The sequence below is a fragment of the Lutra lutra genome, chromosome 10, assembly GCF_902655055.1.
Source record: "Lutra lutra chromosome 10, mLutLut1.2, whole genome shotgun sequence".
Lineage (NCBI taxonomy): Eukaryota > Metazoa > Chordata > Mammalia > Carnivora > Mustelidae > Lutra > Lutra lutra.
Genome location: NC_062287.1, coordinates 26529476 through 26550377, shown reverse-complemented (window position 1 = coordinate 26550377; position 20902 = coordinate 26529476). Strand labels below are relative to the sequence as shown.

General features: G+C 42.8%; 1 protein-coding gene and 1 non-coding gene across 3 annotated transcripts in view; both read right to left on the bottom strand.

Annotated features, from left to right (window-relative positions):
• The window catches only part of NTM (neurotrimin), a 967921-nt gene extending 951360 nt beyond the window's left edge, over positions 1-16561 (bottom strand). Inside the window, exon 1 of one of the 2 annotated variants that reach the window (XM_047692549.1) lies at positions 16292-16561. In XM_047692549.1, the coding sequence (XP_047548505.1) occupies positions 16292-16373 (82 nt within the window). In that variant the 5' untranslated portion in view covers positions 16374-16561. The remainder of the gene's footprint in view (positions 1-16291) is intronic. The other variant, XM_047692554.1, reaches the window with a different exon arrangement.
• Positions 2286-2411, bottom strand: LOC125080304 (U6atac minor spliceosomal RNA). Its single transcript, XR_007121325.1, has one exon. It is a non-coding gene; the product is annotated as a U6atac minor spliceosomal RNA (small nuclear RNA).
• Positions 16562-20902: the final 4341 nt, after the last annotated feature.

The window sequence follows — 20902 nt, the reverse complement described above, 5'->3', positions numbered from 1 at the left end:
AGACTTTCTGATTCAAAGACCACACTTGGACAACCACAGATCTAAGGACATTGTGTAGAAACAAAACCCTTCCTCTTCCCCATGGGCAGACAAGGAACTAAAGAAACTGCTATGAGGGGTCTCCTTGAAGGTTCAGTGTAGAAATGGTGGAATAGAATAGGTTTCAAAAATTTTTGTCCTTTTCAGCCTTTTAAATTCTTTTCCTGGCTTTATTTATTCCATCATTCCATCTTAAACATTAAACCAAGTTAGGATAGTGTTGCCCTGGGCTAATCCTGCAGGAAGGACATCCCTGACAAAGAGCAGTGTGTGCAAAGGCACTGTCCTGAGGCAGGGCATTTGTGTCCAGGGGGCAAAAGGTCCGAAGCAGAAGGATGCCAGAAGACAGAGCAAGAAAGAGGCTGAGACAAAATAGGGAAGGGACTTCTATGCCAAGTTAAAGAACTTGTGCTATTGACTTGAAAGCCAGCTATGTGGAGTTAATGGATATTTTAAGAAACGACTGAGGTGATGAAATTTGATTTTTTAGCAAGATAATTAATTATTAGCAAGAGAGAAGATCGACTCACCTGAGGAGAAAACTGGTAGCAGGGACCTATTTAGAGGCATCATTAGTTTAGCAAGACATGGCTGGAGCTTGAACTGAGATAGGACCCCCACGGAGGAGAGGAGGGACACATAGATACAGGGGGTTCCTCAGAGGCAGACCTGAATTGAGCTGGTGAGTGATTATAGGAATAAGAAGGGTGGAGGAGGGTAGAGGGGGGAAGTACAGTCCCCAGGTTTCACAAGCATAATTCAGTGAAACATGGAAGCTACATTCCAAGGAAGTTTACATATCCTGTTTTACAGATGAAGAAAACAAAGGCTCTGGAGGAAAAAAAAAAAAAGATAAGAAAAACAAAAAGCAAAAAAACCTCAATTCCCAAAAGTCAGAGTTAATGAAAGGGCTGGGATGTGACGGATGTGAAGATCAAGAAATATGGTCTATGTGGACATGCTCTGCAAACCATTAATATAAAACTGTGTCTGGTATAATTCCTTCAAGAGTCAACTAAAGAAAAAAGTTGGAGGTGAGCCCATGTTTGAGAGATAGTCTGCTACCATCTTCTAAATGGTAGGACCAGAACCATAAAAAGAGATGAAAAAATCGGATAGGAATGGATGAGATTGTATCTTAACATCCAGAGAAAAGAGAATGTCACGAGGAAAGGAGGGAGATTCTGTGCAATCCTGTGTCAATAGTCAGCCCTTTTGCCCATTACACAAGTCACTATTTTAGTCCCTTTCTGCTTTCTGGAAAACACACCCTACAGGTTTATGGACACCTGTGTGAACATGAACACACATGTGTGCAAACACACATCTTCCCCAAATTACACTCAGAGAAAATCACAGCCATTGAATGCAGACTCCTTCACCTTCCCGCAACCAAGCTGTAAGGGTTACCTGAATCCAAACTGTATGAGGGCAGCAGATTCACTCTCTTTTTTCATTTTTCTTTACCAGAGTAAGCTATACAACATAAAATTTATCATTTTAACCATTTTAAATATGCAGTTCACTGGCATTAAGTACACCCAAACTGTTCAGCGTCCATCTCCAGAACTTTTCATTATCCCAAAAAGAAACTTTACCCATTAAACAATAACTACCCATTTCTTCCTCCTGTCAGCTGCTGGAAACTTTTATTTTCTGTCTCTATGAATGTGCCTATTCTAGGTACCTCATATGAGTGGAATCATACAATATTTGCCCTTTCATGTCTGACTTCTTTCACTTAGGATCATGTTCTCAAGGTTCATCCAGGTTGTAGCACATGTCAGAAATTCATTATTTTCATTAAGGCTGGATAATTCTTGATTGCATGTATGCACCATATTTCGTTTATCCATTCATCTCCTGAGGGACACTTGGGTTGTATCCACCTTTTGGCTATTGTGAATAATGCTGCTGTGAACATGGCTGTACAAATATCTGATTCTCTGCTTTCAAATTTTTGGGTTTTTGGGTATATAGCTAGAAGTGGAATTACTGGATCATATGATAATTCCATTCGTAATTTTGGGGGGAACCACCAAACCCTTTCTCACAATGATTGCACCACTTTACTTGCCCACCAGCAATGTGCAGGAGGGTTCCAATTCAACTTCTCTATATCTTCACCAACATTTGTTATTTTCTTTTTTGAGTTTTTTTTTTTTTTAACAATAGCCATCCTAATGGGTATAAAGTCATATCTCACTGTGATTTTCATTTACATTTCCCTAATGACTAGAAATGTTGAAAGCCCATGGTTAGATGCCACAAAGTAGGTGGTGACACCTTAACCGTATGTGTGTTGTATGGCCTGAGGGCTTCTTCCATCCTTGTCAAATGGAGATCTAACATTCCCTCCTGTCATACCACATGCTAATGGCCTCCTAAAATTCATCCTCCTCTTCTTCCATGAGAAGAAAACATTACACCAGCCAGAAACAAAGTAGAATGTTTCTGTGGTCACACAGAAAAACTCTTATCATATTTAAACCACTTTTATTATGTAGTTTCTGTCATTTGCAGTTGAATCCAATCCTAATAGGAATTCCTAAATAAGTTTTTCCTTCCTTACTTTGTATAGTAATGTAATTTGTCATTCTCCTTGTCTTCAAGACTCATTCTTTTACCAGTGCTCAAGATTTGCTACCCCTCACACCCTCTCTTGTTCCCTAATGGACCTCACTTGGTCAGTCAACTCCTGGGTCTTCCTTTCCTCCTTCTCCTTTAGGAGCACCTGCCCTTCAGCATGCAAAGAGGTCTTTCTCATCTTTAAAAGTAACAATATCCTGGGACACCTGGGTGGCTCAGTTGGTTAAGCTGCTGCCTTTGGCTCAGGTCATGATCCCAGGGTCCTGGAATCAAGTCCCACATCGGGCTCCTTGCTCAGTGGGGAGCCTGCTTCTCTCTCTGCCTCTGCCTGCCACTCTTCCTGCTTGTGCGCTCAATCTCTCTCTCTCTCTCTCTCTCTCTCTCTCTCTCACTCTGTGACAAATAAATAAATAAACAAAATATTACCAAAAAAAAGTAACAACATCCTCTCCAAATGTAATTCCCTTTTGTTTCCCCACTTCCTCCCTCTTTTTTTCTTAACAACAACAATAACAACAACCAAAAACAAAACAAAACAAAAACCTTTTTGAAATAATTGTCCACATTTTTTATATTCTCGCCTCACTTTTCTCCCCCACAAACTAGGGCTTTACCCCACAAAACTGTTCTCCCAAGGGGATAGAAGATATTTTTGTCACCAAGTGTAATTTTACTATATCCTTTAGTAGCATTTGACACTTTTATTATCCCTGCCTTCTCCAAACACACATAATCTGACCTTGATGTCATCATGTTCTCCTGGCTCTTCTCTGAGCACTCACCCTGGTTAACTTATGCCTGATTGGCTGCAACATCCTCTAGAAGGCTCCTTTGTCTCTAGTCTTGCCCCCATTTTAATTCGTTCCCCACACTGTCACTAGAATAATATTTTAACACTTTTAAGTAATCCAAATAATGTTACTCAACAAGTAAAACTACAAATCTGATCGTGTTACTATCAGACATGCACTTTTTTCTCTTGATATAAAATCTTTATAATAGGAAACATAAGGCCATTCAAGCTCTGACCTCTGCCTACATGTCTACTTACACCTCTTGTCTTTTTACCTACATCCCGCCATCCCCTTAAGCCCCAAAACCACACATACATGCTCCATCTAGCCAGATTGAATATTGGATTCATGATTCCTACTACACTCTTCTGACTCTAGGCCTTGGCATATGCAGTCTCCTATACTTGTAACATTTCTCTCTCCTCTTACCTGGTTAGATATAGTGACCTTTGTTTCTCAGATTTCACATCTCTTCCTTCTAGAAGAATTTTCTGACCTGAAAAATCTCCTAGCTGTTGCCGTAGCAAACAGTATTGTCTTTTATCTCAGCACTTACCATGTTGTGTTGAATTGTCTACTTCGTTGAGTAGAACTCTGTTTTGTTGTTGTTTATGGCTTGCATGCAGTAAGGTATGAATACATCATTCTGGAGTGAGATATAAATGTAAGTAAGAACATGGCCATGTCCTTGGGTCTATTATGTTGCTTTTTTAAAAATTTTTGATATCATTCACCTTGATGATATGGAGATTACATGTCTATATCATTTGAGGATGACATAAAGCTGGTGGCAACAACTCATCAGAAACCAAAAATAATCTCAGTGGATTTAAATAAAGCACCCAAGATGCAGTAAAATACTTAGAAGAAACATTTAAAGAAAATTAACTATAAGCAAGAATAGGAGAGGTCTTACATAATAGCAAATTGTCAGAGGAATGAGTACAACATCAATATGAGCCAATAGTATGGTATCTCTGGAAAAAAAGAAAAAAGAAAAGAATACAATAATAAAATGAACCTATGTAACTATAAAGTCCAAAATGTGATAAGTAATAGTCCATGCCCCACTTTAGCAATCAAACTACATCTGGGAGAATTTGTCTGGTAATGCATTTTAGTGGATCATTATCAAACTAGGGCATGTTCAGGAGATAAGGATCAGGATGATTAATGGTCTAAAAGTTATGCCATATGATAATCATAAGAAGAAGGAACTAAGAATGTTAAGATAAGTAGGTTCATGATAGTCATCTTTTAGAAAGAAGATCGCACAATATTCCTTATATCTTTTAGCAACTCTAATTGACAGAAGTTAGAAAGAAGCAAAATTGCTCAACAAGATTCATTAGGATTATATTCATCTATGAGTAATAGAAACCTAATTAAATATGGGCTTTTTTTTTTCATAAGTTATAGTGAGTATGGGTACATCTATTCTAGTGCTGGTACAACTGCTATGTCATCTTGAATCCACGATCCTTTAATTAGGTTGAGCCATATGAAATTGCTTATACTCAGCTATTTTTGATTTACCAAAAGTCTATTTAGTTCAATCTAAAAGCTTCCTTCCTTTTCATTCTTTTTTTTTTCTTTTCTTTTCTCTCTCTCTCTTTCTTTCTTTCTTTTTTTAAGTAGCCTCTACATCCAGTGTGGAGCCTAATGCAGGGATTGAACTCACAACCCTGGATCAAGACCTGACCTGAGATCGAGAGTTCGATGCTTAACTGACTGAACCACTCACATGCCCCTCTGCCATTGATATGTATTGTTTGTCCTCCTGTTTCCAAGCCGTTTCCTGGATCTCCAGGTAGCATGCCATTCTCTTAGTCAAGAGGAATCAGCAATAGTAAGACTTAAAAAGCACAGGCTTCCTGAGTATAATCCTCAAAACGCCAAATTAACTTGTGCTTACATTCCACTAACCTGAACTGCATTACATGACCATACTCAGCTATAAGGGAATTTTGGTGGTGAATATTTTGAATGTGCACATTCCTGCCCTGAACAAATTTAGAACACTGTTTATACAAAGAAAGGATAATAATTTATTTTTAAGTGATATCAAAAGTGTTTGCCAGAATAGTGTTTTCTCACAGTTTATCAAGTATAGGAAGGGGTGCTAATTATTTATTCTCCATTGTATCTGAACAGTAGAATCATCTGTAGTTATTTCAAAGTAGAAGGGACTCTGCCTATACCGACCTATTCAATGAGAATTTTTGTAAGCCATCCCTGGGCATCTCCACAATCTTATAACAATCTCCACAGGTGATTTTGATAGGCAGCCAGAACTGGGGACCATAACATAGGTGGTTAGTCTCTGCTCACTGGGAATCTCTGAAATTGTAAGGCAGAATTTGGCGAACATCATTCACATGTGATTGCTGCCTTGGCGGGGGGAGACTGAGAAAATTCCATGATATCTCACAACTCTAGGAGTCTGTGAAAAAGCTTTTGTATTTGATGATTAAATTATTTTGGCCTTGACAAGTCTTCAGCAGTGCAAGAAAGTAATGAAAAAATGGTGACAAGGCATTTAGATCCTTCTATTAAGAAGTGTTAGGGGGAAAGGAAGGAGAAATGGAGAACAATTAATTAATTCTTATTTGTTTTCAAAATTAGGAAATGGTTTATCCAACTGCAGATGTCTATGCATCACCAGTTGCACTGAGAAAAAAGCTGTCAATTAACTTTCTCCATGTCTGGGCCAAGTTTCTTCTTGAGTGTTTAGGAGGAGAGTCAAATGCCCAAGTGGACAACTTTGTGGAAGAAAGAAAAAGTAGATCTGAAGCTAAGAAACACCCGGCCACTTCATCTTCTCCAAGTAAATACAGTCCATCCAGTCACTTCCCTCTTTTCTTAGATCCACATTTCCCCTGTCTGTCTCACTCCTCCTGGTGCCAGTGCAGGTTCAGAAAGCCATCCCATCCTCTGCTTAACTGATCTATTGACTACTAGAGCGACTATTTTCTGCTCGTGGGTAAGTTCAGTCATAAATATTGAGCTTATCCACCACAACCCAGGTTCCTATAACATATGTTTTATGACAGATTATCACCAAGAGGAATTGCTAAAATATGGAATCACAGATTCAGAGTCCCAAAAAGATATTGTCAGAAAGAAAGTATCAATTAAATCTGATAACATCAGAAGGGATAAGTTCTGAGACCAGGTTTTGTACATATAGTAAAACACCAAAAGCATAGGAAAAGGAATGGTTGAATTGACAACAGCTCACCATAAGTTGACAGGGTCATATGGCTCCAAAAAATCCCTAAGGGGATCTCATGCCATTTTCCCTCTGTCTTTCCCTCTCTCCATCCTTTCTTTCCAGCCATAAATTCTGAGCATTGAATTTATGCCAGGTGTTGTGTGAGGTGATTTGGGATGTAAAGATCCATAAGGCGGTCCCTGACCTCTAGGAGCTCAGAGTCTAGTAAGGGAAGATAGACATGTGAGCACATAACTAAACGTGTAGAGTTGTGTGGGATGGATGTTAAGAATAGAGGTTAGTACAAGAGAAATGGAGGCATAAAGGATGAAATGAGAGGCTTCAGAGGAATGCTGAGCCTGGAATTTCTTCTTGAATTATAACAAGTGTTTTTGAGGTAAACGAAGACAGCACCCGGCAGAGGGAGCATTGTGCACATGTGCTGTGAGGATGAGCCCTCAAGCAGTCCATGGAACAGGAGTCAAAGGATTAGGAGAGGCTGGCAATCCCAGGCCAAAGCCATAGGGTTTCTGGTATCTTTCCAAAGAGCTGAGACTTCTTTCCCTTTGGATTTGGAACCAGGAGGGGTCATATTCTATAATATTTTGGGCTACTCAGAGCACGATGGGAGAAGAAGACTTTAAGAAGAATACAGAGTAAACAGAACAACCTTAGAGAAAAGGCATCAGCACACTTAGTATGGATAATAATACTTAGTATGGATAATAATAATAGGAGAAATGCTGGAGATATTTAACTTCTTGGAAAGAAAATTTGAGGGAAGAGGGGAGGAAATCACTTTTTCAAATATTTAAATAAAGGTCATGTTGAAGAAGGATAGACTTGTCCTGTAGGTGGTAGTATTTATATCAATCATAATACTATTAGATAATATTTTTTGAGAACTTACTATGTGCTAGGCAGTGTTCCAAACACTTTATCTGCAGCAACTTATTTAATCCTCAAAACAGCCTTAAAACTAAGTTTCATAATTATCTCCATCTTATAGAAGAGGAAAGGGAATCACAGAGGCTGACTGAATTGCCTAAAGTTTCAAACTAGGAAGTGGAAGAGCCAGGGTTTGAACACAGGTAAACCAGCCACTATGTTATAATGTCTCTCTGGACCTAGAGCAAATGACAAGAATCTATAATAAGACAGATTTTCCTTCTCCTTTTTCTTCCTCCTCTTTCCGTCTTCCTGAAATCCAATGGTCAGGTAAAATAGTTTATCTGCAGATAGGCATATTTCCCCTTAATGGAGATAGAAGCTAGGGGACCACTGCAGCTGCACTGTTGAGATACCAGAACTCAAGGAAAGGAACTGAAAGCTTGAAAGTTTCTCTGGGCTTGAGCTGGTTGTGACTCTGGAGCTGGCAGACACAGCAGTGTGAGTACTCTGGGGAACCCTCAAAGTGAGTACTTCCTGAGTTAACCAGAGATTGCCCTGGGAACAAATTTGCATGGTAGCTCTGTTCCCCATGTGCCTTCTATCCTGTGTACCCCCCAAACAGACCAAGTTTTCACTCCTGTATGCACTGCTGAGCTGGCTTGGGGAATAGAAGCAGCCTCACTTCTGCCTAACATCCTAGCTGCAAAATTGCTATCGAGATTCTCAGCATTGAGGCTTTGTTGCCCATGAGAAGGAGAGCAACGGAAGCAACACTACTGGCTGACTCTTGGGGATGAGAAGTGGAGCCTGAACAGAAGAAAAACACGCAAATTTCACACTAAGGAGTGGAGCTTCTTCCAAGGCTCACCATCCCTTAGTGCTCTCTAAATCTAGCTCTAACACATTCTTTCTTGACCCACATTCAAGTGGTTCCTGAATTTCTTTTCTCAATGGATCAGTTAAGAATCCTCATCACTCCTGATTCCCTATACCTCAAATGCTGTTAATCCTTTTACCCCATTCTAAGGGTACCTTGTAAAGAATTACATGCATAAATGGGTATGTGATGTAATAGATACGATAAAGCATATCGTGTTTGCGTGCACACACACAATTCACACATTCTAACTTTGGTCATCTGTCTGTGACTGTGTCTGTATTCTTAGCCTCCTACAAACAGAAACTGTTTCTGAATACTTTCTTCTAGCATCACTATCTTTCAAGTGCTATACTCAAAAAGACTATTTGCAGAATTGCAAAATGTTGAACTTGAAGTGAAACTTGAAAATTATTTTGGTCTGACTTATCTATTTTAGAGACATGGAAACTGAGGCTCATAGTGAGGAGGTGCCTTACCCAAGACCATAGAACATTTCAGATGACATTAGAGGTATAATTTTTAAGCCTGGCCACATATTAGAACCTCTTACAGAGCCTGAATAAGGCTGATGATGAAATTCTGATTTTGTTGGTCTGGGATATTGTTCAATCATTGGTATTTTTATAAAGCTCCTCAGGCAATTTGATACACCAAGTTTGAGAACCAATGATTTAGGGAATGAAAATATTGCAAATAAACACATATTGAACCTACCCCCTGAGGACCTTACTGGTTCTGAGAAGGGGTCAGGAAATGTCGAATTGCTGTAGGCTGCTTGACCTGGAAGAATCAGGATCCATGACAAAGCAGTTATCTGTTCTCCTCCATGAGAAAAGCTAAAAACAATCTTCACCACCACCGTGGGGATGCAGATAGAAGCAGCCAGGTAAGCAATCATCCTAGAGCATTCAGGAGACAGCTAGTACACAGTGTGAGCCTAAGAGAAGCTACAGTCCCTTTTGTACATAGGGCTGAAAACAGAAGTTGATGGATTGGAAGAAGGCTTGTGCCCCAACTGTGGTATATGACCAGAGGAAAACAAATAAGTCATGATGCATTTTTATTATTCTAGGAACCCTAAGTTGGGTGTGATGAGTGGGTAGCAAATAAAAGGGCTCTCAGAAGGGAGATTACCTTAGATCTGCCCTGAGTTATGAATCCTTCACAGAGGTCCCCTGTCTTATTTGTCTCATCCAGACCAGCTGCCAGAGGCAAATCCTTCCTTGGTCTTATATAACTGTCTCCCCACCTAGCTCCCCTTACCTTCTTTGGCCCTCTAGTTCTGTGCAGAAGGCAGGGCAAAAAGGAGGTGGGTAAGCTACCAGACAGGGTGGCATCGGGCCAAGAATCAGCTACTAACTTGAATGACAAAATAACAATTGTCACAAAGCCAACGAACTTACACCAGCTTTCATCATCCACATACTAACTGAGGGCACATCAAACATGCATGAGCCCCTTCTTGGCAGGTGACAGCAGGGGGAAGCAAAGGCAGCACCTCTTATGTGTTATTAACACAGAACTGGAGTTGCGCACCCTCTCCCAGTGCTCTCTAGATAAAACAAGGACCAGGGGTTAGTTGCTTTCTTGCAGCCCACCATCATTTCCGTAAGAAACCAGAAGCTGTGTTGTTCACTCTTTCCCTCTGCTCCTGGCATTCCTGCTGGTGCTTCTGTATGCTATTAAAAAGGATGGCAAACCAAGTCAAATCTTGGAAATTCTATTGTCTTTGGTCTCATCCTTTAGTTTGTTTTAGTCACTGATATATTTATTGCCGCCACCCGCAATCATACACAGAACATAATAGGTACTCAGTAAACACTTGCTGGGTGATTGAATCAGTAAACACATACCCAGCTACAGTCTGTGTTGGGTTCGAGTTTGGTGGCACCACCAAGATAAAGCAAAGGCAGCGTCTCTAGAGAGTGGATCTGAATGAGCCACTGAAGCCCAAACCAGCCAGTTCTTTGAACAGTCTTTTATAACTGTGAAGGCAATACTCTTAGAGAAGAAAAAAAAAATCAAATTTAGTAACCTAAGATGTCCTTAGTAACAGTGCTAAAGAATGTGTTTTCCAATATTTGATTTCTTAGCTTGACAGTCTCTCTTGAAATATTCTCTTCTCAGCACCGAAAATGTGAATCTTTGTTGGTTTGTTTTGCAGTTTGCAAATGACTTACAGAGTTCTTCTGGCAGGGTTTCTGTTTTTCTTCTTGCAAATAAACAAAAGGCCATCTCTCTAATATGACTTAAGTGGGGGAGTATCTGTGATCTGTCAGGGTTTTGGAAGGAGGAGAAAAGGAGAAGAGGGCAGGAGAGGGAAGTAGAGAGGAAAATGAGGAGGACTAGAACAGGCAGGGTATAGAAGCTGAGTGAAACGTGGACAAGGGGCAAAGGTAAATCAGATATGGAAAATTAGAGTGGCAGGGATATCAAAGAGCTGAAGACTGCAATCAATCAACGGGGTCCCGGGTACCCTTGCTGGGGATGGCTGAACTCACCCACCAACTCGTTGGCCCCTTCTTCCCCCTGCTGCGCCCTATCATCTGGGCTCCTTGTGAACTGAGAAGACAGACTTTCCCTCCTTCTCCTGGGCAAGCCTGCATGAAACAGAGCAACCCCTGCCAGCGTGACCTAGATCTGTCAACTGATCAATTATTGTTCCCGTAGAGGAGAAGGAAGAATGAAAGGAGGAAAGAAAAAGGGAAATGGAGAAAAAGAGGAAAGGGGGAGAGAGGGCAGAAAGAGGGAGGGAGGGTGGGAGGGGGAGAGACAGAAGGAGAGGGAAAGTGGAGGAACACACAGAGCTTTTAAGTTTAAGCAGGTGATAATGGGCAAGCGTCACCCAGAAGGGTGCGTAAATAAATACAGAAATATATAAAATGAAATAGGAAGCTCTCAGAGATGAAGAGGATTGAGTCCTCTTTTCCCCCACTTTTTCTAATCCATACTAGAGCTGTTTTTACCCTCTAAAACTCCTAGCTCCGACTTTCTCCTCCGACCCTCCTCCTTTCTGCCACCTGCCCGCATTGCACCTCCATGCAGAAGTCTCCTTTGACAAATGGATGGGAGGCAGGCCTCCTTCATGCTCCGTCCAAAGACCCTCTGCCCTTCCCCTGTGCGCTTGGGAGTGGTATGGAATGGAAGCATCCACCACCAGGAGAGGAAGGCTACAATGGCGCCGCAGACCCCATCTGACCCATATACCATCAATTACTTTATTTTTGCATGTTTCCATCTTTTATTTTTAATCTGTTTTATTGAATTTCAAATGACTATAGACATAAAGTAAACATTTAACAAGCCAATAGAGCAGAAAGGAAGTAAACTGCATAAATACAACCAGTCTCAGCATGGAGTTCCACTTAGCACCACATGTTTGGAGTGTTACAAGCATTAATGAGTCCTTACAACACCCAGGGGAGTTGCTCCCCAGCCTGGCAGGCAGGTGGGGAGACAGGCTCACAGAGGGAAAGATTTTCCCCTGCAGAAAACATAGGCAACTTTGAGCTCAGATGTGCCTGCTCCCCACTGAGCCTTTCACAGGCCACCAGAACTAGATTGGAACCTGGAAGCCATGCTCATGGGAGAGTTTGAAGAGTCTGTAGGGTCTCTGTTGAGGTCAGATATAAAGCAGAGTTTGTTTGCACGTTTGGCATTCTAGTTGGTGTGTAGGAGCAGGCCATGGACTCCAAACCAAAAAAACCTGGAACAGGGCCAACTTCCAGATATGATGATCCCACCCAAAGTGTGTTCATCATGAGTAGACAGACATGAAAAGATGCTGCAGATCTTGTCAGCATGTGTCTCCTTACATGCCAGAAGCATGCGGCTCATATTGATTTCGAAATGTCATCTGTTCTTAGGATATTAAGAGGGGTCACAGCATCCCAATGGATCAACTGTGGCTGAAGGCAACACTGGTCTTTTGGGCCATCTGTGACCGGTAGATGATCCCAGCCCAGGTCACTGTAACTCTAGATAACCAGAATGCAGGCACACCAAGGACAGAACCCAGACATTCCAGAACGGAGCACCTGAGCAGGGACACAGGAGAGACCATCTCTTCAAGGACACAGTTAAACACCTCTAATACCAGCAATATGGGAGAGGCTTACTGAGAGACAACAGAAGTCAGGGGCTAGGCATCCAGCTCATAAGAAGACATTATTGGGGTTATATTCAGCTTTTAAGATGCCAGAAAGTAAGAACCAGAACCAGGACGAGGCTTGGCACCTGGTCACTAAAGCTGCAATCCCAAGAATGGTCTTCATGCAGCAAGACCTGCTGGCCAGTGCTGGGACTCTCCAGGCACCCTTGATCAAATGTTCAGAAGACTGTCACGGAGTATGAAGGATGAAGGTATGCTGCATTTGCTGCACTCCTTACCTCTCACTTGCCCCGAGTTGACAGCAGCAAGCACAGCAGCCAGGGTTTACTTCATGAGGTTCCTCTGTCTCTTTGCCCAGAGTTTGTTTTTTTTTGGGGGGGGGGGGGGGCTTGCTTGCAAGTACCCATGATGCTTACATCAGGTCCAGGGTCCCATCATCCCACACCAATTTTTCACTTTCCCAGTAAACATTGTTATGGCCTCATCTGCCTCCCTCACATCCCTAAAGCAACACCCAACTCAGGCTGCTGCTGGCACCCAAACATTTCCTGTGAGTGGCAGGAAGTTGGCGGATCTGCCCAGCTGAACAGTGTCCATGTCATCAGTGCCGAGTGAAGGAGAGCGTGAACTTAGCCCCCACGGTCCTTTCCCTTCTGCTCTGCCTGTTTGTGTCTCAAGTGGGCAGATATAAGTTGATGCGGGACGTGAGGAGATGAAAAAATTTGAAAGGTAAGACAGGAATCTAGCCAAACTCATTGGAAGGTGTTAAAGGGAGCATTAATCCTTCGAAGGAGAAATGGTCGGGTTTCTAGAAAGAGAAGGGCTGCGGCACTACCAGCCATTCCTTTCAGAGCCTCTCAGTGGCAGAAGGTGGGCGGGTGTGCTGAAAAGGACAGCCGCCTAATCCAGCTTGCCCAGCTCCTGCTCCCAGGAAAGAAGAGCTGAGAGTTAATCAACCCCAGTGCGGTGCTTCTTAGGGCCAGAGCCCCAGGGCGCTAATCACCCCCTCCCTTCTGCCCATCACTAATCAGTGCTGATTCCCTTGGAAATTCCCTCCCCCTCTAAGCTGGATCATGGTTGCTGGTGGGGTCGGGTGGGGGGGGGGGAAGAGAGGGTCAGAAAGGGGTCCATAATCGGCGATTAGCCCTGGACACCTTTTTTAAGAAGGCAAGAAACCCAGGAAGTAGCGGCTCCAGGAAGAGCCAGCTTAAAACAAAAACAGAGAAGAAAAAATTGCCTTGGAATGTGTACTGCATTCTAACTAGTCCCACTGGGTCAATGCAATAGGGGTGGATTATTGCAGGCAAGACCCGGGTTGCCTCAGTAATTCTGCAAGTTTGATAAGAGATAGCTGGCAGACTCCAGCCTCCATCCCCCGAGAGAGAAAACAGACATCACCTTTGCCAGTCCAAATGGCAAGTGGTGTGGGGGCCTTGGGGGTTATTCTTCCTTAAAATTGAGCAGCCAGTTTTATTATGATACATTGAAATCTATTCAGAGCTGGCTCAAGGTGGGTAGCACAAATAAGACCATTATTCTCCCAAGGAAAGTCAAATTTGGCAGAATGTGAGGAGGTCTAAGATAGCCCTGTCACCTCTATCCCCCCCACCAAGCTAGGAACAGGACCGACCACCGAATCAGATTTCACCCCGGAGAATTTTGCAGTCAAATGCTCTACCACTGAGCTATACCCCCCACCCCGGAGAATTTTGTACCGCAACTTCCTACTCGTCTATTTAGGGATGATTCAAAGTATGAGCAAATATTATGCTTCCATGCATTTATTTCTGAAGGGGGAAAAAAAAAATCACATATGCTAATTTATATGTAAATTCAGTATGGCCCTGGGGCTCCTGGCATGCTGCCAAGAGGGCTGTTGCTGGTGGAAGTTTGGCCATTGTCTCCAGTTTGATGTATAGATAGACGTTACATGGACCTGCAGACAGATGGAAATTATTGGGGACTTGGGACCTTCCTTTTCCCTTCCTCTGACCTTTCACTCTACCTTCTGTCTACTTAGTTTTCATTTCTATTATTAGCATCATAGAAGCCTCTCCCTGAACTCAGTTTCCCCACTGCTAGTGTTGGACCTCTGCTCTTCTCAGGTGAGCCCCTAAGGACCAAGAACAGGAGGGGTGAGCACCCTGCCCTGCACACACATGCATGCACATACATGCGCACACGCACCATTGCTGCTCCATATTACGTAAGAGGAGTCAGTCAAGGATGCCTCCAAGTTGGCTCCTTTACTCTTACACACACCGATGGTCCCATAGGAGAGGAGAGAGATACTGAGGCCAGTGCCTCTCTGAGGCTGAGTGCAGCAGACGACATCAAGGATATCCCTGCAAAATCCACCACTGGGAACTTCCTTGTCATTGGACTCCCATCCCTCCAGCGTTCCTTGCCTTCCTCCTTGAGCCCCAGCCGAGGGTACACACGCATTTGACTCTTCCCAGCCTGGTCCTCTCTGCCCACCTTGTGTGGGTCTGTATGGTAGCCACTGCAGCCGATGTCAAAGGGACAGAGGCAGCCCCCAAAGCCTACCCTCAGAGGGGGGTCAGCAGGACCGGAGGTGGGGACAGACAAGACCCTGAGAACTCCATACTGCGGTAAAAGAGAACGAGATGGGTGGAATTCCCCATCCTTTTTCGCCCTGTGAGACTGAACTTTCCTCTGGGAATACAAGGCACAGAACTGAGCTTCCACATGGGATCCTGTCTGTGAGCTCGGCTGGACCACCCGGGGAAAGTTTCTCTGCCTGTCTCAATCTCTATGAGTTTAAGCACCTTTAACACGAAAAAGGCAAGTCAGACCCTCCAGGGGACGGGTGGGTGAGAGCAAGCAGGTGAGCAGATGATACCACGGCTGGAACGTCAGAGCTAGGACAGAGCGTGGGGCCACACGGTGCAGCAAATGGACTCAAGGTTGAAGCAGATTCCAAATGCACCCCAACACAGCACAGCCAACATCAAAGGGTGCCTTGGGCCAGAGACCAAGCCCACCCTCCATGGCCGCCCCAGTCCTTGGCTCCCCCACCCCAAAAAACAAACAAAATTAGCATTCAACTCTTCTCGCCTCTCTCTCTTCAACTTGGAAAATCTTTCCTGAATTTCAGATCCCCCTGAGTGTTCCCACTGCCTTTTATCAGCTTGTTATCCTCCCCCAAACCTGCCGCCCCCACCAAAAACACACCCCCAAACCCATTAAAAACTAATACAGTTGTCCCCTGCTGCCGCAAATTGATTCATCCCTTCAAGCTGGGTCTCTGACCAGAGTCTTACACCATGCACAGTTACCTGATTCTTCCTAGCCTGCATTTTTCATTTGCTCCTTTTAGAAGCTTTGCAAGTTTACTGGCCGATATTTAAAGTTTCCTCTTGTAATTTCTTCCCAGTAACATAAGCAACACATTAGCAACCCTGCTGCCCTCTGAATCTGTAATTTTCCCCTGCTTATATGTGTGCTCTGTTGTGTATGTGCGCAAGAATGTACATAAAGCCGGGGAGACCAGTACATAGCCACGCACCTAACAGGAGCGCCAGACACATTTTACTTATGCATATACATTCCCCCATTCCGGTAGCAGCCAGAATCAAATCAATATTCTCACAGCCTGGTAGGGAGAATGAAGTCCCAGCCATGCTGTTTAAACGCTCTCTCCTCCACCTGCAAACCGTGCAGCACAGCCGACTCAGGGAGCCTGCGAATCATATAAAGCATACTGTACGATTCCTGGGTCTACTGTAGGCAAATCAATAGCAAGCTCTTACCTTGAAAGAGAAACAGAGCAGCCAGCCCCGTGAAGATTGCCCAAGAGATAGAATTGTGCATTTTTGCCTGGATGGTTTTCATGATTTTTTTTTTCTTCTTCTTTTTCTTCTTTTTTGTCAGGTTCGGTTTTTTCTTTCTTTCTTTCCTGACAGATTGCGTTGCTCTCAAGCTGTTGGAAGGAGATTTAAATCCACTGTTTTGCTGAAGGACACAACAAGAAAGCCGAGGGTGTGAGAGAGTGTGACTTCTCAGTAATTATCTCTACTCATACTCTGGCACTGAGACACATCGTACAATCTGGCCCTGGACAGCCCTCCTACAAGCTGCAATCATTGGTTCTAATCCAAGGATTGACAGAGCTACAACACACGCGCGCTGGCACACACACACACACACACACACACACACACACACTCACTCAGGAATCATTTACTGGGCAAATCAGGCTAGCTGATTAAAGAGACAGGAGCCTGGAGAGATGGGATGATAAATGCCACTTTGCCCCTTCTATATTACTTTCATTTTTTAAACTGACAGTCTCAGAGCCCCAAGCATCAAAAAATCCCTTTCCTTCTGGCATTCCCTGGCCTCCTGAACTCAGATTCCCTATGCACTGGAAAAATCCCATAGCCAGCAACTGCTTACGGGAAATTTTAAAGGGACATTTTCATGCTCAGTGAAACTTGCAAAGATGAGTCAAATTTCATTTGTTGGTACCTATTTTCCTCTCTGATGAAAATATCACTCAGTGACAGATTTTTTTCCCCCTCTCTCATCTTTTCACCTTTTCCCAATCAACTTCTTACTTATTTGCTTTGAAAATAATAAATAACTTTCTATTTTCTTCTGCTGTCACTCCTGTTCAGAATACCTGTATTACTCCTATTTTTCATTCACTTAATTTATTTCCTAAAGCCATCCATGTGTATGCAATACCATGGAAAAGGATGAGGCTTCTGAGGTCTTTGGAGAGCTGCAGTCTGAATAAGGAGAACCTGCTCCAAGAGAGAACAAGAAATGAGTTTATTCTCCATGCCTCAGTCAACCTACATTCATTAAAAAGAGTAATATAAGTGCTTGTGGCTTCAACTGCAGCAAGACGGATTGAAGTTAGATAGGCTGAAGGACTTCTGGAGTGTAGATTTTGTATATGGTTATAAAATGTCCTCAGCGAGTTGCAGACAGTCATTTTATTGGTGAGGGGTAAAAAGAAAAAATCAGACAGAAATAGTCAAATGGGCATAATGACTTCTAGAGGGACTTCTAACTCTAAAGGACCTGGAGGTTAATGTGAATTTTTGGTTTCTTCTTATGGGAAGAAGTTATGGGATATGAATAAACTTCTGGAACACTTAACCCCTCAAAGAAATTCTGCTAGCTGACTTTGATAAATATATACCATCACGATGCCTCGACATACATTTTTGAAATATTTCTTCCAAATCTCCACAGCCCATTACTATATTTCCTTGTAACCCCTATAATAATGGTAATGCATATATTCCTGAACTGCATAGAACAAAAGTACTTCTTGTCCATTTATATTTAAGAGCATACAGGCAAAATGGGAACAGGTCTGCCATCCTGTGCAAGTCTAAGTGGTGCGTTCACTCTGCATTGTCTGTGAAGAGGAACGGTGGCCCCCTGGAGGTGTGCAGCCCAGCGACAGCATGGAAGGAGCGCTGAGCTTTGCTTAGACAAACCGAAGGACCGTGGGTAGCTCATTTTACCTCTGTGATCCTTGGCCTCTCATTTGTAAAGTTAGAAAACCAGAATAATTTCTAAGATCTCTCCATTTTAAAGGTGTTTTATGTTAACACAGCTTTTTTTTTTCCCCCTGCCACTATGTTCTAATTCACACGTCCATCAAAATGTCCTTGATATTGTGAGCTCCCAGTGGACAAGAATTTTATCTCTCTCCTAGTCTTTGTGTGGGGCTCAGCAGAGTGACATGTGCAATTAAATGCTTTGGAATGGCTGTGGCAACTGTGAACAGTACAGTACAGAAGGAAGGAGGGCTTCCTTTTACCATCATCCCATTGTTCACCAGAATGATGATGAAGACAGCGGGTCATTGATAAGTCTTTAGTCCCTCCCCGGAGAGGCAGAGACACTAACATTTGTAAATGTCCTCATGCTAAACTGCCATAAATCTATGGCAATCGGTTAATGTACATTGACCAATTTTTATTATCATCTGGATGTGTGACAACAATAATAAATGCATAATTCTAGGTGATATTTATTGAGCATTCGCTTTGTTTCAGGGATGATTCTCAATGTTTTGCATGCATTCTTCTCATTAAATCCTCACCTGTGAAGTGTCTTCACCTGTTGGCATCCCCGTTTTACAGATAAGAACATTGACGCTCAAAGAAAACGTTCACATTCACACAGTTTGCACACAGTGGAACCAAAATTTGAGCCCAAGCATTTACCTCTTGGACGAACCTCTAAAATACTTCCTATGCCAAAAACTGTGATGGACCCAAGCTACTATCATTCTTATATATGATGTCTTTGCTATTTTAGTAACCTATGAGATTGCAAGTTATATGAAACACGTATATCCATAAAGGAACTATAAGAAAACCCTTATATTGTCTTTAGTGTTAATTGAATAACAAGTGGTTGGTACACATAATTTTATCAGAATGCAAAGAAGTGGTAATGGGATTTTCTGATAGTTTTTAAAAGTTCTGTGGAGATAGTGAAAGTCATGATACACCTTAAAAATGAGGTAGGGACTAAATCTAAGGCAGAGAGAAGAATATCAAAGGGAAAGGAAACTATAAATTAAAAAATTATAAGTGGAAATACATTGCATAAATTTGGGGCTCTAGAGACCTGCCTGAGATCTTCCATATTGTCCCAGTGGGTTGCAATAAAATCTTTGAAAGATTAAAAAAAAAAGTGAAATATAATGTTTGATCCAAATTAGTTATCTCTATTCACAGGTAATGTAACCATTCCTGGCGCATGACAGGAACACTCAACCGACACCTGTCACCATCTGTGTGGCCTATTGGCTGAGAGCACAGGTGTTGAATCTGGTGGGGTTCAAATCCCAGTTCTGACCCCTAGGGGTTATGGGCCTTTGATTGAGTCCTATTAATTCCAGGTCTGAAATGGGGACAGTGATTGAATTTCATTGAAAACATCGCCATACATAATAACCATAAACTAATTTTCATTTGTTTTACTATTTTAACCAAACGAGACTGATGTGGTCTTCCATGTGTCATCGGGAGGAGCTACCAGGGTTTGTGGACTATGATTCCGGGAGGCAGGGAATAGTTTCAGAATTGTACTTTGTGCATTTACTAAGGCAAAATATATCCTCGGGGAATGCCAAACCAAAAGTCTAATTTGAGCTCTGAGTGCTGCTAAATGCTAAACTATCTAGAGAGCTATATCTCTTTCAGTTCTTGAATTTACCACATAGAGTAATTTCCCAATGGCCTTCATGTTTCACAAAAGCACACAGTTAACCTCTTCTAAGAGAAGCCATCTTCGCCACTCCCTTGTCCTGGGGTTTAACACGATGTCACCTATCGAGACCTGTAGGGTCATTTGACGGCTCATTGATATAATTACAGATTGGAAAGCTGATTGTGGTCTGTACACAGAGGAGTTTTGTTCACCCGGGCCCATCTCTTAATGAAAGGGGTCCCATCAAAAGTCAGAATTTTTCCTCTCCTTGTTCTGTTTTAGTCTCAGAGTCTTTCAGCCTAGAGCTGGAAATCTCTGTTGTTGTAACTGACCCAAACAGCAGGTAACTTGACCCTTTCCGGTTGGGATGGCCTATGGCTGTGTTTGGGATTTCTGTGACTAGATGTGAGGGAATGACTAAAGAGGCTCTGATTGGGGGAAGCTCTGATTGGAAGAAGATACTTTGAAATCGCAGTCCCTTCCTCAACAATCACAGCTCCTTCCTCAGAATTAGGAGGTGCAAGTACTTACAATCAGGTGTCTGCAGGACTCAATTTGCTTCTGGGATTAGCTAGATGCACATTATGCACCATTTACTTCCCAGTTCCAGGGTCAAAGGAAGGTAAATGGTCTTCAGACAAAATTAATGTCGGGAAGGGGACCTCAAAGTTTAAGCAGAATGGTGTTCCCCCACCTTCATACTCCTTAAAAATAGGAAAACTTTACGACAAATAATTTCTCTGTTTGTAGATAAGGAATAAGGAAAGGGCACAAAAAATAAGGAATAAGGAAGGGGAAAACAGAGGAGGTCTCTAACTTCTGAAAAGAGGACATCCAAAATGGCATTTCATAGACCTTTCATCATCAGATAGCTTAAGATTCTACACAGGGTGCAGTGAGCTAGTACAAATAGGGATTGATTCTCTGCAAACTGTCCCCATGCACACCTGTCACCTCACTGAACCAGACAGTAGGTCCAGGAAGGTCACTGTGGTGCCTGCCTATCCCACCGGCCAAATGCCATCTGAGCCCTGACAGCAGTCCTCCAGCCCCGGGAGGAGGGATGGACAACAGTTCACACATGGTGCTCCAGGCTTAGAGGACTGGCAGACAGAAAGCCCCAGTGAGGAGGAGGAGGTAGGTGTGTATGGTGTGTGGGAAGGAGGGAGGAAGGGGGT